The sequence below is a fragment of the Papaver somniferum genome, chromosome 11 (assembly GCF_003573695.1).
Source record: "Papaver somniferum cultivar HN1 chromosome 11, ASM357369v1, whole genome shotgun sequence".
Taxonomy (NCBI): Eukaryota; Viridiplantae; Streptophyta; class Magnoliopsida; order Ranunculales; family Papaveraceae; genus Papaver; species Papaver somniferum.
Window position 1 is genome coordinate 258470 of NC_039368.1, and position 15451 is coordinate 273920.

At 35.6% G+C, this 15451-nt stretch overlaps 2 protein-coding genes and 1 long non-coding RNA gene across 3 annotated transcripts; all 3 read left to right on the forward strand.

The window, feature by feature from the left end:
- Positions 1 to 907: 907 nt before the first annotated feature.
- Positions 908 to 2218, forward strand: LOC113320619. The gene is made up of 2 exons (XR_003346205.1): positions 908 to 1066; positions 1713 to 2218. It is a non-coding gene; the product is annotated as an uncharacterized LOC113320619 (long non-coding RNA).
- A 775-nt stretch (positions 2219 to 2993) lies between these two features.
- LOC113322245 (F-box protein CPR1-like) lies at positions 2994 to 3893 on the forward strand. Its single transcript, XM_026570301.1, has 2 exons — positions 2994 to 3087; positions 3265 to 3893. Exons 1-2 carry the CDS (start codon positions 2994 to 2996, stop codon positions 3891 to 3893), a joined length of 723 nt encoding a protein of 240 aa, XP_026426086.1.
- Positions 3894 to 7410: 3517 nt separating this feature from the next.
- LOC113322246 (putative F-box/FBD/LRR-repeat protein At4g03220) lies at positions 7411 to 13692 on the forward strand. The gene is made up of 5 exons (XM_026570302.1): positions 7411 to 7805; positions 8258 to 8468; positions 11964 to 12187; positions 12354 to 12472; positions 13613 to 13692. Exons 1-5 carry the CDS (start codon positions 7411 to 7413, stop codon positions 13690 to 13692), a joined length of 1029 nt encoding a protein of 342 aa, XP_026426087.1.
- Positions 13693 to 15451: the final 1759 nt, after the last annotated feature.

Here is a 15451-nt window from a genome sequence, read left to right on the forward strand (position 1 = left end):
TCGGCCAAAGTTAGTCGGCATCGTCTTCATTCATCTACCTTGCCGGCCAAATATAGTCGGCATGGTGTTCATTCATCGACCTTGCCGGCTTTTCATACTTTCAGAATGGAAAGTGTTCATTTCTTCTTTAATTTTGAGTATGATTTCATACAACATCTTTACAATCCCCTTTTCAGAAATGTTTGGGTTATGAGCTTTCATTTCCGTTGCAAAAAATATTCTCAAAACAAATGTTTTTCATCAAAATATTCCCATATAAGTTCAATTAAAAACAAAATTTCATAACTTAAATTCATAAGTTTTAATCTACTCAATTAATTAATCTAAACGGAATTAATTAACCTAATCAGATTGTTTTAGTGTTAATTAAACAAGGGTACATTAGCCATTTAGAAAATACATGGTTAAGGGGTGTCTTCTTTTACTTCAAAATGACCAGATTTTGTCTCATTAGGTATACCCCAATCAAGCCAGGTTGATAATATTCGTACTTTTCTTGTAGGAGAGAGTTATGGGGAGAGCTTAGTTTCACTAAATTCCAGTACTTATACGAGTAAAAGAAGTCAACTTAGGAGAAGTATATCCAACAAAAGAAGAAGACGATAATAAAATAGAGGTTGTACTTTAGGGTGCACAAGAACCGAGCCGGATCGTCCCGGAACCGGTGGAACCGTACCTGTTTTTGTACCGGACCGAGGAACGGGGTACAGGTACCGGTCCAAAAATAAGAACCGTGGTTAGGGAGGTACAGGTACTCGGCCCTAACCATATCTCGTACTGTCCCGGACTGAATGTACCGAGTAATAATAGCCATTAGATTTAGAGGTTTTTTCTGAATATCTAAGGGTGGTATATAAAGAAAAATTAGGTAGGGTTTCTCATTTTCTTTTTCTTTTTTTCCGCGTTCTGTGCAAATCCTCTCTCCCTCTTTGAGAAGGAACTCCAGTTATAGGGAAGATTTTTCACCTCTTCAAGAATCAAGACTTCAACTTTACAAATACCAGTTACACCACCTCTCGATTCTTTTTGCAGAAGCAGCAAACCAGAAGAAGAAGAAATTTCAGTTGTAATTTTTTTTTTGCTTTTTTTCTTCTCCAATTTTATTGATTCCTTATGGAGTTTATTGTTTCATCGTTTGATTTGGACTACTGGGTTCATTGAATTTTTTTAATTTGAACTTGATTTGGTAAGATTCAATTTAGATCTGTTGGAATTACAGATTCAATAGTTCGGTGATTGAGTTCACTTCTTTCTTCATTCTTGATAGTAGATATTTGATTGATTACTGCTAATGTTTTAAATTACGGTTGGAATTTGTTGGAATTACAGATTCAATCTTTTAAATTACTGCTAATGTTTAATTGAGATTTTGATAGTGGATATTTGATTGGTTTGTTAATTTGTTTATGGAGAAGGTTGTGGTGGGTCTAATATTGGGCATCAATTGTTTGATTGATCCATTGAATAGTTTATGAATTCTGCATCTGTACACAAATACACCTTATGGGTTGATTAATGCTTATAAATAGGAATCACCACTAAGTTTTTTACTTGGATTACAAACTGTGCATTTCTGGGTTGTTTAATGTTTATAAATATATATCAAGTGATGAATCACCATTGACTTTGCTACTCGGATTGCAAACTGTGCATTCTTATTTGCCTTCTTGTTGGATATTAAGAAACCTCTGACTTGAAGTGTATTGTTGCAGGTAATTTTGATTAGTTGCTGAAGTTTGGAGTTACTGAAACTCTGTTATTGGACTAAAGACAGAACATCTAGTTGCTCTTTTAGTATTTGGTCTTAAATCTCTATTGTTGTGTATGTGTCTGTAAAAATGACAGTAAATCAGGTTCTTTGAATTTGGCACTTACTTGTGATATCCTACCTAGACTATTGTTGTTTGTGTGACAGTAAAACAAGTTCTTCGTCTGTAAAACTGACAGTAAAACAGGTTCTTTGTTAACAGGAAAAAGTTGTTTGGAAAACTGATAGAAAGTACCGACCGGTACCGGAACCGAGATACAAGGTACAGGTACCAGTCCAAAATTTTGGAACCGAGACTAGGGAGGTACAGGTACTCGGCTTCGACAAGAACCGAGCCGAACCGTACCCTGTGCACCCTTAGTTGTACTTGTATTTTTCTATGAATATATGTCCAACTTAAATCTCAATTATCTTTTTTTTAGTTCAAAATTATTCTGTTTGGTACACCCACTTGAAGTGAAAATCAATTGAAACTCCTTAAGTTTCTTCTTTGTATTAATCTGTTTGAAGTTCGGTAAATCCATTTGAAAAGAAAATCACTCTCGGTTTCAGCTTGCTTTGAGTTTTTCAGTTTGAGTAGTTCTTCATTTTCTTAAATTTCTTGAGAAATAGATCTTGGACTGATAATGGCGGAGTCTCCAAATCCTGATGAATGAAGACAATAGTCAGTCAAATTGTTTCTAAAATTGTTATTGTATTTTTTTTTAACTTTTCTTCTAATGGTCTGAACGGTTGGTTAATATGGTGGTACTTTAGACTCTAGCCGTTAGAGATGGGATTGTTTGGCGGGTCGGGTTGGCAGTGTGAGCCGGCTCTAGCCTTCCAGGCCCTATTATTTTACTCCATGCCATGTTAAACAACACGGCAAAACAAACTAGTCACACTTTCATGTGAAATCTCTGAAACCCTAGTTCCCGAGCGGAGACGAAGCAACAAATTTCAAAGTCAAGTATTCCGGTAGAGATCCAAGAAGAGATTTTATTAAGGTTACCAGTGAAATCCATCTTATTTTTCAAATCAGTATGCAAGAGCTGGTATACATATATATATATTAGTAGTCCTAAATTTGTCAAGCATCATCTTAGTTATACCAACAAAAACCACCTTAGAAATAAAAAAATTATGATCAGAGTCATCGATAGCGGAGCTGATGATGTGTTTTATTTCATGGATTATGCTTCAATATTATCACCACCTTTCATGCAAGTGTGACGGAGCTGTTCTGATGGATTACCCAAGCAAGAATAGAGATGAAAGTGATTACAATTATATTGTGGGATCTTGCAATGGCTTGATTTTATTAAACTCCCTTGATAAAGGTACACTATTTCTCTGGAACCCATCAACAAGAGAGTACAAGGAAATCATAAGACCACCAGTAACAGACATCCCAACCTATGGGTTTGGTTACGATGCCAAAATTGATAAATATAAGTTGGTATGCATTGCAAATGGCGAGTTTGATGATGTTTCATAAGTTTATGTATACACGTTAGAAACAGCTACTAGTTCATGGAGAAAAGGCCAAGACATCCCTCCTGTGGATTTTGGTGAATTTCCAGATTTGCTTCTAAATGGTGCTCTTCATTGGATAGATTATTTGGCAGGCAATACCGCTGCTTGTGAAAAAAACTACAGAGCTATAATTTCCTTTGCTATTGAGAATGAGAAGTTCATTCATCTGCCATTTCCAGAAGAAACTATGGCATTCCGTAAAGGGAGTTACTCTGTCGAAGTGTTGGGAGATACCCTTTGCTTAGTTTGTATTGTCCCTTATGCTCGTGTTGATGTTTGGGTCATGCAAAATTATGGAGTGAGAGAATATTGGACTAAGCTATTCACCACTACCCATGTAAATATTATTTCATATCCCAATTCGTTAAAGTTCTATGACTCTGTTAAAAATAGTGAGATTCTAACAGAGGTTGATAAATCTTTCGCTTTATACGACCGAAAGAAAGACAGTGTTAGATTTGTGTATATTAATGGTGTCGGTGACTTTTATTTTTCCTCAGACAGTTACGTGGAGAGCTTAGTTTCAATAAATTCAGGTACTTATATGGGAAAAGAGATTACGGATAGAACGAGGAGGGAGTTAAAAAACACGAAGGTTAAACATATATAATTTCTGCACCCGGCTTCAATTCAAGATGTTTCCTGCAGTATGGAGTTGCAGATGTTAAAGAAGGCCACAAGTCCCTTTTATGTTCGAATGTCAGACTTTCTTTCTTTATTTGTTTTATTTGCGTTTAGCATTACATCTCTTGTAATCTCATATTATTGTCAATTTATCTCATCTGATTTCCCATGGTCGGTTTACAATGCGTGGAAGGGTTAAACACAAAATTGGTTAACAAAACTAAAACCCATAATTCCTGGGTGAAACAGATTGGTAAGTTTTGATATTGTTTATACGGACATGAATCAAAAAGATACAATTCAAATATCCTGCTTGGTTATTCCATCCAGAATTTTACCTCATATCATAATAAGACTGAGCTATATGCCCTCATCTTCTATAATTGTTTTATTAAGAATGTAAAATGCTACCGAGACCTTTGATTGAAAAATAAATTTCAACCATTTGTCAGGATAGTCGTCGACAAATTATCAGATGTTTCTTCATCATCATCAACGGATTTTCTTCCCCCGTCGCTGATACAACAACCAATCTTGGTACCGCCGCCGACACAATTTTGGATCACCATCGGAAGAAGAATCACCTTAATCGCCACCACCAGGAGCTCAACCAATGGATGCTCAACTTGTAAAAAACGAATTGGATTGACAAGACTTAAGTACAAATATGCAATAACTGATGATGATGAATATAACAATTGAAAGAAGTTGTTGCCGCTGGAAATTGATGATGGCTGGTTGAGAGTAATGACGTAATTAATAGTTTCAATGCGTTTGGAATTTGGGTTTTGGCTAGGTTCGATTTTAATGGACTTTTGGGAAAAGTTGCTTGCCGATGAGCTATGTTGTTAATTTTGGGTAATGAATTGTGTGGTTGATGGTTAATTTTAGGGTACATCTGATTGGTTTTAAGAAGTAAGCATTGTTGTCAAACTTGAGTTTGCAGAAATCTAAAATCTATATAAAGAAGAAGAACACAGTAGGAGACACTCTTCATAACAAGTTTAATTCATATGGAATTGGTTTCCTTCTGCATAATCTGAAAAACAAATATTTTGGTCAAGATATATCTGGTTTCATCTTGCATATTTTAACAAGTATGTTTTTCTCAGGATGTATCTATTTCATCAGATATATTGGATAAATTCAGGTGCATCACAGTCTAAAATTGGATGAAACAATATTCATCATGCATATTTAAAGGAAAATTCATATATATCACAATTCAAACTAGATGCAACTGGTTTCACCCTGCACACCTTTAAGAAAAATTTTGGTACATCACAGTCTAAAACTGAATGAAACCAGTTTCATTCTACATATTCTGAAAAAAAATCCAGATATGTCACATTAAAAATGCAAATTTTAAGGAAAATCTAAATACGTCACTGTCTAAAACTGACTGAAACCAGTTTCATTATGCATAATCTGATGATAATCCAGGCATATTACAGTTAAAACCGGATGAAACCAGTTTCATACTGCAAATTTAAAAGAAAATCTAGGTACATCACAGCCTAAAACTGAATGAAACCAGTTTCATCCTTTATATTAGGAAAAAAAATACTTTCCATTAAGATGTATCTGGTTTCATCCTGTATATTCTCACGTAGATATTTACTCTTTTCACGCACATCTTCTTCTTTAATTTTTCTTCATCTTCAAATGCGGAACTGTATAATGATTTTTCAAACTCTTTGTTTGCTGCCTTTTCAGTAAAACATAACTTTTTCTTCTCTTTAGTCCAAACAAATGCATCCGGGTATAGGAATTCAATCAATTTTGTAAACTGGAATGTATACAGAGGCATCTAGGTATAGGAATTCAATCAATTAAAGAATTCTTAATTTAATTATTAGGGCATTTGAAGAGAATAAAAACTGTCGATTATTTGTGGTGGTGACGATGGTCTCGTTGTTGGTTGTGGAGGAAGATAATGGAGGAGTTTGATGTTGTTGATGATGGTGGTGGTAGTGTTTGTGTGGCTGGAGATGGTGGTGAGCGATAAGTTGATGGTGTCGATAGTGGTGGTGTTAATGTTTGTGATTGTGGAGAAAGATAGTGGAGAAGATGATGTTGTTAATGGTGTTTCAGGTGGAGACATATTGAAGATATATCGGAGATGATAATGGAGAAGGAAGAGATGCGTCGTACAGAAGCACTTTTGGGAAGAGAAAATAAACACGGGTTATAATTGTCCGTTTCAAATTACATGGCTACTGTCCATTTCACCCATATTAATAGTCTACTCGTCCATATGAACCCTAAAATATACGTTTTTGGTCAAATGACCCATTCACTATTATTTTTCAGAAAATGGGTCATTTGTCCAAATATTTTTAAATCACGGTTCAAATGGATGAGTAAAAAGTAGTTTGGGTGAAATGGCCAAAAAAAAAAAATAGTAAGGATGAAACTGGTTTCATCCTAACTTAAATTTAAAAAATAGAAAGGATAAAACTGGATACATCCTGTGTAAATTAAAAATAAGAAAAAATAAGAAAAAATGGGCACGATGAAACTGGTTACATCCTGCCTATTTTTACATTTTTGTCCATTTAAACAGTATCAAAATCTAACTGTCCATTTCACCCAGGAATTGTTGATTTTGATCTTTTTAACCAATTTTGTGATTATTTTTCTTGGATTTCTTGTTTACGTAGTTTTTCTCTAATTTGTTTCGGAAAATAAAATCTGATGTCATGGGAACCCTATCCAATCGTGCTTGTTGCATTAATGCTCGATTGTTACGTCGTTGCAGGTCATTCATTTCTATAAAGAAACAATGTTTCTCTTTTTCCTTTTATATTTTCTTGTGCTACATTTCTAGTGTTTAATGTCGAGCAGATATTTCTTTTGGGATATGTTTATCAGGTTCTCCATGCCACCTTTGTATCTATACCTATACTTTATGGTGTTCAAATATAGTGTTTCCTAAAGTACCCAACCACCTTGACCACTCCACGGAAGGGTAACCTATGGATGATCAAGTATTGGGAGCATAGTTAGGTCAGCACACTGAATATTGGTTTTAAAAATGAGTTCTAACCATGGGCTCATCACAAGTTAGGGTTAGTACCACACGGGAAAGCTGGATATATATACATACATTATGGGCTTATGACTTATCATGAGCTAGGGTATACACACGAGAAAGCTGCGTGAGGGACTGAAAACCTTCTCTTCTTCTTCTTCTTCTTCTTCTTCTAAAACTGCTATCCACGGCGGTTCTGTATTCTCAGGCCGGTATCATCATCTTATTAGATTATTCTGTTAGTTTTGATCATAAGATTCTTCTTTACAACATGAGTTAATCATTCTTTACATTACATGTATATGCTAAATTGTGTTTTTATATACGTCTTCAAAAATTATCCACACAAGCTAATCTCTTGTATGATAAAACAAGAGCGAAGTTAATTTGTTCATAATTATTGGAGATGGTGAAGTTTACAGCGGAGGATCTCTGACGTATCCTGGACTTAAAACGTAATATCAAAAACATGTCAGTCGCCATTGTTCCTGTACACCATGGAAAAACACTTGCAGATTCTCTGGTGGCTGCTGCTGATGATATTATTGCGCAAGAAACTGCTACTGCTCATGTAGACCATGGAGAAGATAAGATAAGAAAATCCACGCTTACATATTCTCTGGTGGCTGCTGCTGGTATGATAACGCAAGAAACTGCTACTGCTCATGTAGACCATGAAGAAGATAAGATAAGTGATTTACCTGATGAACTAATTCATCACATTCTTTCTTTCCTTCCAATTAAATATTATATGTCTACATCCATTTTATCCAAAAGATGGAAATATTTATCCGACTCTATACACACACTTGATTTTCGTGAGTGGCTGACGACTGAACCTGAAAAACGCTCGAAGACTATCCGGTTCATGAACTTTTTGGACAAAATATTATCTTTTCATGAGAAGCATAATATTAAGAAATTCTGTCTCAGTTGGGATCACTATTTTGATGAATTCCGGGTAACTAAATGGATCGATATAGTTGTCCAGCGTAAAGTCCAATAACTCTTTCTTTCAGGAGGAACAAGCAAATCCTTAGTATTTCCTGTATCATTTTTTACCTGTGATTCATTGACAATGTTGGAATTAGATTCGGTAAGACTAAATTCTCCAAACACGGTTTGTTTTGGGAGACTCAAGTTACTTCATCTAAGACATATGGAACTTGGGAATGATTTCAAGACGGGCAAATTACTTTCTCACTGCCCTATCCTTGAAGAGTTGCTTTTAATAGGCTGTCGTGGTTTGAAGTCTGAAATTTTATGCATAACAAACTTTGCACTGAAGAACCTGTGCATTCGAAACTGTAATTTAGGAGAGTGAAGATTTGTGCTCCTAATCTGTCTACCATCAGTTACACAGGAGAGATACCGGCAGACTTTGTTATCGGCAGTTTTCCATCACTAGTTGAGGCCGTTATTGACATACCATACACAGCCAAAAGGCCCAAAACATTTGTCCTATTCAAGCTTTTCGGAAAGGTTTCTAATGTAAAGCTTCTTAAAATTTTCGGCGACTCCTTTCTGGTATGCGTAAATGCTTTAAATGTAATGGCAACTGCAAGATCAATCTTAGCTTATATAAAGACAACTCTCTTTATTGATGTTTAGAAAATCTCTCAAAACTAAACACAAGCTCTAATCTTGCTCATATGATCAACCACAACTTTGGTGATCATATATATATATAGAACTATGAATTCCTTTTCCTAGTCCTATTACCTTATTACATGTCTTTCCTTTTCTTAGAACTAGATGACTTCTAATTCCCTTAGGATTACATCAATTTCCTAATCTTGTCCTAACCAGCTTGTTAGTGACTTCTATGTTGAAGTTAATCCAACATTCTCCCCCTTAAGCTTCAACTGTTCTTGTGAAAAATCTTGTACTCCTATTAATTTCCTCATTTCTTCAAACTTGATCCGTGCTAATGCCTTTGTCAATATATCTGCTTTCTGCTCAGTTTCTGGTATGTGTTCAACGTTGATGATCTCCTTCTCGATACATTCTCGTATGAAATGATACCTTTTGTGAATGTGTTTCTTCTTCCCATGAAACACTGGATTTTTAGTGAGTGCAATTGCAGACTTATTATCAATCTTGATGAGAACTTTTTCAGGTTCTCTTCCTTTGATTTCACCCAACAGTCTTTGAAGCCATATTGATTGTTTAGCTGCTTCTGTTGCGGCCATGAACTCAGCTTCGCATGATGACAGAGCTACTATGTCTTGCTTCTGTGAGCACCATGTGATAGATGAATCTCCTAGGTAGAAGATATGACCTGTCGTACCTTTTCCATCATCTTGGTCAATATTATGACTGCTGTCACTATACCCAACAATTCCTTTTGATCCTCCTCGACCATACTTCAATCCACAACTGATTGTTCCTCTTAGATATCTCAATATCTGCTTTATTACATCACCATGAGACTTGCGTGGACTCTACATATAACGGCTTGCTACTCCCACAGAGAAAGCCAAATCTGGTCTTGTGTGTAATAAGTATCTTAGGCATCCAACATTTCTTCTATAACTCGTTGGATCAATCTCAGCTTCTTCTTGTGCCTTTGAAACTTTAAGTCCAAACTCCATTGGTATCTTAGTTGGATTACAAGTTTCAAGTCCTGCTTCTTTCAGAATTCTCCTTGCATAAGTAGGTACCTGCATAGCCTTTAAAGAACTTCTTGTCATCTCCATTAGAGTCCTGTTTCTCCTCTCCACCACTCCGTTTTGTTGTGGTGTATATGGTGCTGTGAGTTGCCTTTTGATTCCATTTGACTCACAGAACTTGTTGAACTCTAAGGAAGTGAACTCTCCTCCTCTATCAGTTCTAAGCATTTTGACCTCCTCTTTTAACTATTTTTATATCAGATTTCTGAAAGCTTTGAATCTGTCAAATGCTTCACTCTTTTCTTTCATAAGAATAGACCACATATATCTTGAGAAGTCATCTATAATAACAAATATGTATTTGTTATTTGCAAGGGTTTGTGGTGTAATAGGACCACATAAATCAGCATGAAGAAGCTCTAATGGCTTTGAGGCTCTGAATGTTGTTGCTTTTAGAAAACCTTGACGCGTTTGTTTCCCAACTAAACATGATTCACAGATCCTTGATTCATCGTTTATCTGTGGTATCCCTCGAACAATCTTGTTATGATACATTGTCTTTAAAGTTCTAAAGCTTATGTGTCCTAATCTTGCATTCCACTTCCATGTCTGATCTTCCAGTCTCATATTCAGACACAATGGCCTTCCAATCATGAGACTTATCTTGTAGAGTCTATTCTGTGAGCGTGGGACTCTAACTAAAAGTCTTCCACTTGGGTCATGAACTGTTAGATAATCTTGTCGCATTCTAACATCACATCCAACTTCTGTAGCTTGTCCTAAACTTAGAATGTTGCTTTGTAAGTTTGGGATGAAGTAGATGTTTGTGACAAGCTTCTGTTCTCCGGTCTTTCTCTGAAATAGAATTGATCATTTCTCTTCAATTTCTACAGAAGATCCATCCCCAAACTTCACTTGTCCTTTGATTTTCTTATTGAGTTCAGAAAAGTAGTGTCTCTTACCAGTCATGTGATTGCTGGCTCCATTATCTAAATACCAGATTCCTTCTTCACCATCCTTTGATTCGTAGTTCTTTGGTATTAGTTTCCCTTCGTTTAAGAATACAACTTCGTGCATGAAAAGAGCTGTATCTGCTTCCCTTGTTTCATTCTTGCTTGCTTCTTCCATCTTTTGTATTCTTTCAGAGCATACAGAGGAGAAGTTTCCTGGTTTATCACATCTGTAACAAATAATGTTTGATCTATCCTTCTTTTCTTTCCCTTGGTTTTGATCATTCTGACTTGTTGTTCTATCTTGTGAGTTAAACCTTCCTCCCCTTCCTCGGCCTCTGTATACTCTACCACCTCTTCCACGACCTCTTCCTCTTGTCGCATAGTTTTTTTGGTAAGAGTTTGTGTACAAGAGTTTTCCTTGAGTTTCTCCATTGTTTTCTTCATCAAGGATTCTCTCTTCATATGCTTTCAATCTTCCAATTATATCTTCATAGCTAGTTTTCTTTAAATCTAAGACTTGTTCGAGAGAAGCTATGATATGAATATACTTGGATCTTGGTAAACTATTGAGAAACTTCTTTACCAGTTTATCTTCATCAATGTATTGTCCAAGTGACGCAGCTTTTGAGGCTATCTCTGATAGGTTTCCTGCAAAGCTATCAATAGTATCAGTGTCTTTCATCTTCACTCTTTCAAATTCAGACATTAAGGTTTGCAGACGTGCTTCTTTAACTCGATCAGCTCCGAGATTACGTGCCTTTATTGCATCCCAAATTTTCTTTGAAGTTTCCTGTTCACCAACTTGTAGAACAAGACATTCTGGTATTGATTGAAAGAGTAATCCTATAGCGATATTGTTCTTATCTGCATCATCTGTTCCTGGTTCAATTGTATCCCACACCTTGTAGATTTTCATCAGTACCTTCATTCTCATGGCCCATACTGTGTAGTTTGTGGCGTTGAGGATTGGAACTTGTATTGATGGTGGCGTGAACTGTTTTGCACCCACAATGGTGGTTTCGTTTTACATGACTCAGAAACCTCGCTCTGATACCAATTAATGGCAACTGCAAGATCAATCTTAGCTTATATAAAGACAACTCTCTTTATTGATGTTTAGAAAATCTCTCAAAACTAAACACAAAGCTCTAATCTTGCTCATATGATCAACCACAACTTTGGTAATCATATATATATATAGAACTATGAATTCCTTTTCCTAGTCCTATTACCTTATTACATGTCTTTCCTTTTCTTAGAACTAGATGACTTCTAATTTCCTTAGGATTACATCAATTTCCTAATCTTGTTCTAACCAGCTTGTTAGTGACTTCTATGTTGAAGTTAATCCAACAAAATGTTCTTGATGTGTTTGTTGTTGTAAATTTAATTAATGTGCCTGCTGTGCTTTCTTGACTCTTATGCCATGGAATGCTTTCTTTTTTCTTAATGATTAGGTTCCAAGGGAAGCAGAAATCCTCCTAACCAATTTGCGTGCATTTAACAATTTGATACATCTGGAAGTTGGTTCAGATTTTACTTGCACGAGTTTTGCTTCAGCTTCTGGTTCGACATTGAGAATTTCGTTCAGGCTTCTCGAGCTCTCGCCTTATCTAGAATCAGTTGTCATTGCTAAGGCAAGTCACCCACTTCTTTTTGGTAAAACTGTTGATTCTAGAATGTCAGTTGGTTAATATAGAATCAGTACATGTTATCTTGTTTGCAAGTCGCTAGGCTTTCATTATATTCATATGCATACCCACTCTCTCATCGTGTATATGCTAAGATCACTTCTCAGGTCTGTTGTTGTGTCGGACTTAACTGAACTTTTGCTTTTACTGCTGTAGACCATTTCCTGCACTGAAGAAGAAGGTGATAATTGTTGGTTACTTGACCCTAAGTGTTCACTGCAGCACCTCCGGTCAATCAAATTCAACTATTTCGATGGGAACCAGTGGAGAAAGAGGCAATTAAATTCTTTGCGAAGTATGCTAAAGTTCTTGAGACGATGACGATTGTAGCTTCCCCACGTCTTTTTAGGCTTAGAAACTATAAGTCAGTAATAAAAGCAATGAGGAAGTCAATATTGTTTCTGCCACCAATAAATTGTGAGGTTAATTTTTTGCGGAGTTCGGAAAATATCTAGCAGGTTTGTCAGTGTAGGATCATTTATATTTATTACTAATGCGTGTTTCCTTGTGTGTTTTCGAGTATAGTTATTATTTCTTTTTCCTCGGAGCATGTAAAGTTTCTTTTGTGTGTTTACTTCTCCTATTTCCTTTCTCTTCAGTTTACGTGTCCTTGTTACTTTTTTGATTATGCAAGAGGAACTTTTGAAATTACTTGTAGCTGGATGATTGAACTTGGAAGGGGTTTCCAAGTTCGTGTAACGAAATTGTGAGCTATTTTCCGGATGCAGCATTTGTTAAATGCAACCGAACCAGTTAAGAAGATATCTGCCTCACTTGGGGGTGATCTCAAAACAAAAGAATTAGTAAAATGTCTACGAGCTAGATTGCAGACTGAGGGACGGCATACACTGGATCTAATTTCCCATTTACGTCATGTTGCAAATTTCATGTGAACAAATGGATCTTTTATGACTCCGAAAGGTAAAAATAAGTTTCACATTTTTCTGACATATAAATTTATCTCTGAAATAAATTTATCATAGTATCAACAAACAAATAGTGTTAGTTCACAAAGTTTACAACATGGTTGAAATATAGACAACAAAATATTGAATGAGATGTCAGAGGAAATTGAAATTTTTTTACGCCATAATTGTAACTTACAATTGTTTTCATTGAATTCTGAAATATTCTAGTGAAACTAAGCTGACACTCAGGCAAGAACCTTTTCTTCTTTATTATATAACCTTAACTTCGGAAATCAAATTAATCTAAAGAATTAAGTCTCAATGCAATCATTTGCTTGTATGCATGTTTGCTCACAAGATTGGATGATGGACTCATATTATGGATCGTCTCACTAAATTTTTTGTTCTGACTTGTCCATATATGGTAATTCTTATGTCTTAAAAGAAGATTAGAGCTGATTTTGGTTATGGCTTACTTTTGTTACTAAAATGGGGTTTTAATTGCAGGAAGAATAATGGAGGATCCCGTGCTAGTGTTGGCTACTTGGCTTAAACATGCAGTCATGCTTAAACATGTAGTCATTTAGTTATGCTACGAAGGGTTTTACTAGAAGCGGTCACCTTAAAAACCAGCCCATTGTCCGGATGAATGAGAAGTACAATCTTGCACCAGTGGACCATGAACTTGACTCTAAGCTTGAATCATAGGCAAGCGACAATTCTAGAACGATTACAAATTTACAATAATGTCCTTGAATCTAGTTTCATACTATTTTACTGTTGACGAACGCTTGCCTTTGATCATAGTGAAAATTACAGGGAGACCCATTTTTCCAGACTTTTCCACTATGAAACCCACACTCAGAAAAATACAGGCGCGCACCCATTTTTTGGAAGAAAATTATTCTCAAACCCATAATTTCTGAAATTCTGCTTCGGTCTTTTTTTCTTTCTTTCTTTCTTCTTCATCTTCTATTTCTTTTCTTCTTCCTCTACATGTGTAAATCGAGAACACAAAGAGGATGAAATTCAGAGATGAATCTGAGATGGAGACGATGATGCTACGACAATTGAATCTGGTTAGGGTTTACTGTGAGATTGAGTAATTGATTCACAGAGATGAGGAAAGGGTTTGTTGTGGTTATGTTTGTCGAAGAAATTAGGTTTTTGTTCTGTGATTTTGAGAGAATAATGATGTTACAGACAATAAGGAAGAACGGGTTTGTATCAATTCGTGAAGGCAGTAAAGATTGAAGAGGGTTTTGATGGAATTGATGATGGAAGAAGTCAGTGGTGCTGAGTTGAAGTCCGATGATGGAGTTGGAATCGAGCTTATTAGGGATTATTCTCCCACTGTATAATCGATGCTGGTTATGATGGTGAGATTGAGAATTACAGAGAATTACAGATAAGTTCTCAGGTTAGAATGTCAGTTGAAATTAGGTCTCCAAGTCTAGAGAAAATTGTGAATCTGTTGGCTTGAGTTAGTGGTAATTTTGATTGTAAACTCTTTGAATTAGTGATTCAGAACTTGATTTGAGTTGTGCAGTTGGTGGTTATCACAGAGGAGCCAGGATTGGTGGTTACATCAACGATCCCTTAAAGGATTAATTTCCTTCTCTTTCCTTGATTTTGCTTTTGAAGTGTTCAGATCTAGTGATTTGGAAGACAAATTTTAGAGAATTTTTTTTTTCATGATTGATTTTTTTTTGTTTATCGATGATAATGAAGGGGAAAACTAGGTGAAATTATGAAACCCATGTCTAATTCTTTTACTTACATTGAATGATTGATTTTCTTGAATTAAAAAAATTGAATGAATTGGTTGTAATGGCTAATTGGTCTTTTTTTAGCTGTAAATTAATGGTGTCATTTCAGTTTGTGGAAGTGAAAATTTCATGAAACCCCTGCAAAATTTTACCTTTCCTCAATCTAGATTATCAATAAAGGTCGTTGGTCTTATTGTATGAATCAATTACTCACATTTTTTATTCTTTTGTTGAATGAAATGGTCCCAAACTCGTAGATGCCTTTTTGTCTAGTGAAGATCTCAGTTTGCAAAAAATTTATGAAACCCCTACACAATTTTGTTTTTTTTTGTTGTCGTAGGAGTTTGATTAATATCGGCTTAGATACATTTTTAATCTTAAGCTGATGCCTTAAAAGCTTTCTATGAGTCTAATATATGTATGAGTACTTGGTGGTTTTCTGTTAGCAACAGTAGTTAGTAATTGGTATTATGTTCATGTGCTTGTGTTTTGATTTGAGTTTGTATTTGCATGATTGGGTAATTGCCCTTTGTGTTTATGAAATGTATGGTTAGAGTAGTAAATGAATTTAGTGTAC

What these genes read in the sequence shown, in the direction of transcription:
- LOC113322245 (XM_026570301.1), top strand. Translation starts at nt 2,994, where the DNA reads ATGGATTACCCAAGCAAGAATAGAGATGAAAGTGATTACAATTATATT. An exon ending in ATTAAACTCCCTTGATAAAG is followed by an intron (nt 3,088 to 3,264) that starts GTACACTATTTC and finishes TATACACGTTAG; the next exon opens with AAACAGCTACTAGTTCATGG.
- LOC113322246 (XM_026570302.1), top strand. Translation starts at nt 7,411, where the DNA reads ATGTCAGTCGCCATTGTTCCTGTACACCATGGAAAAACACTTGCAGAT. An exon ending in AAACGCTCGAAGACTATCCG is followed by an intron (nt 7,806 to 8,257) that starts GTTCATGAACTT and finishes ACTGTAATTTAG; the next exon opens with GAGAGTGAAGATTTGTGCTC. An exon ending in AAAACTGTTGATTCTAGAAT is followed by an intron (nt 12,188 to 12,353) that starts GTCAGTTGGTTA and finishes TTACTGCTGTAG; the next exon opens with ACCATTTCCTGCACTGAAGA.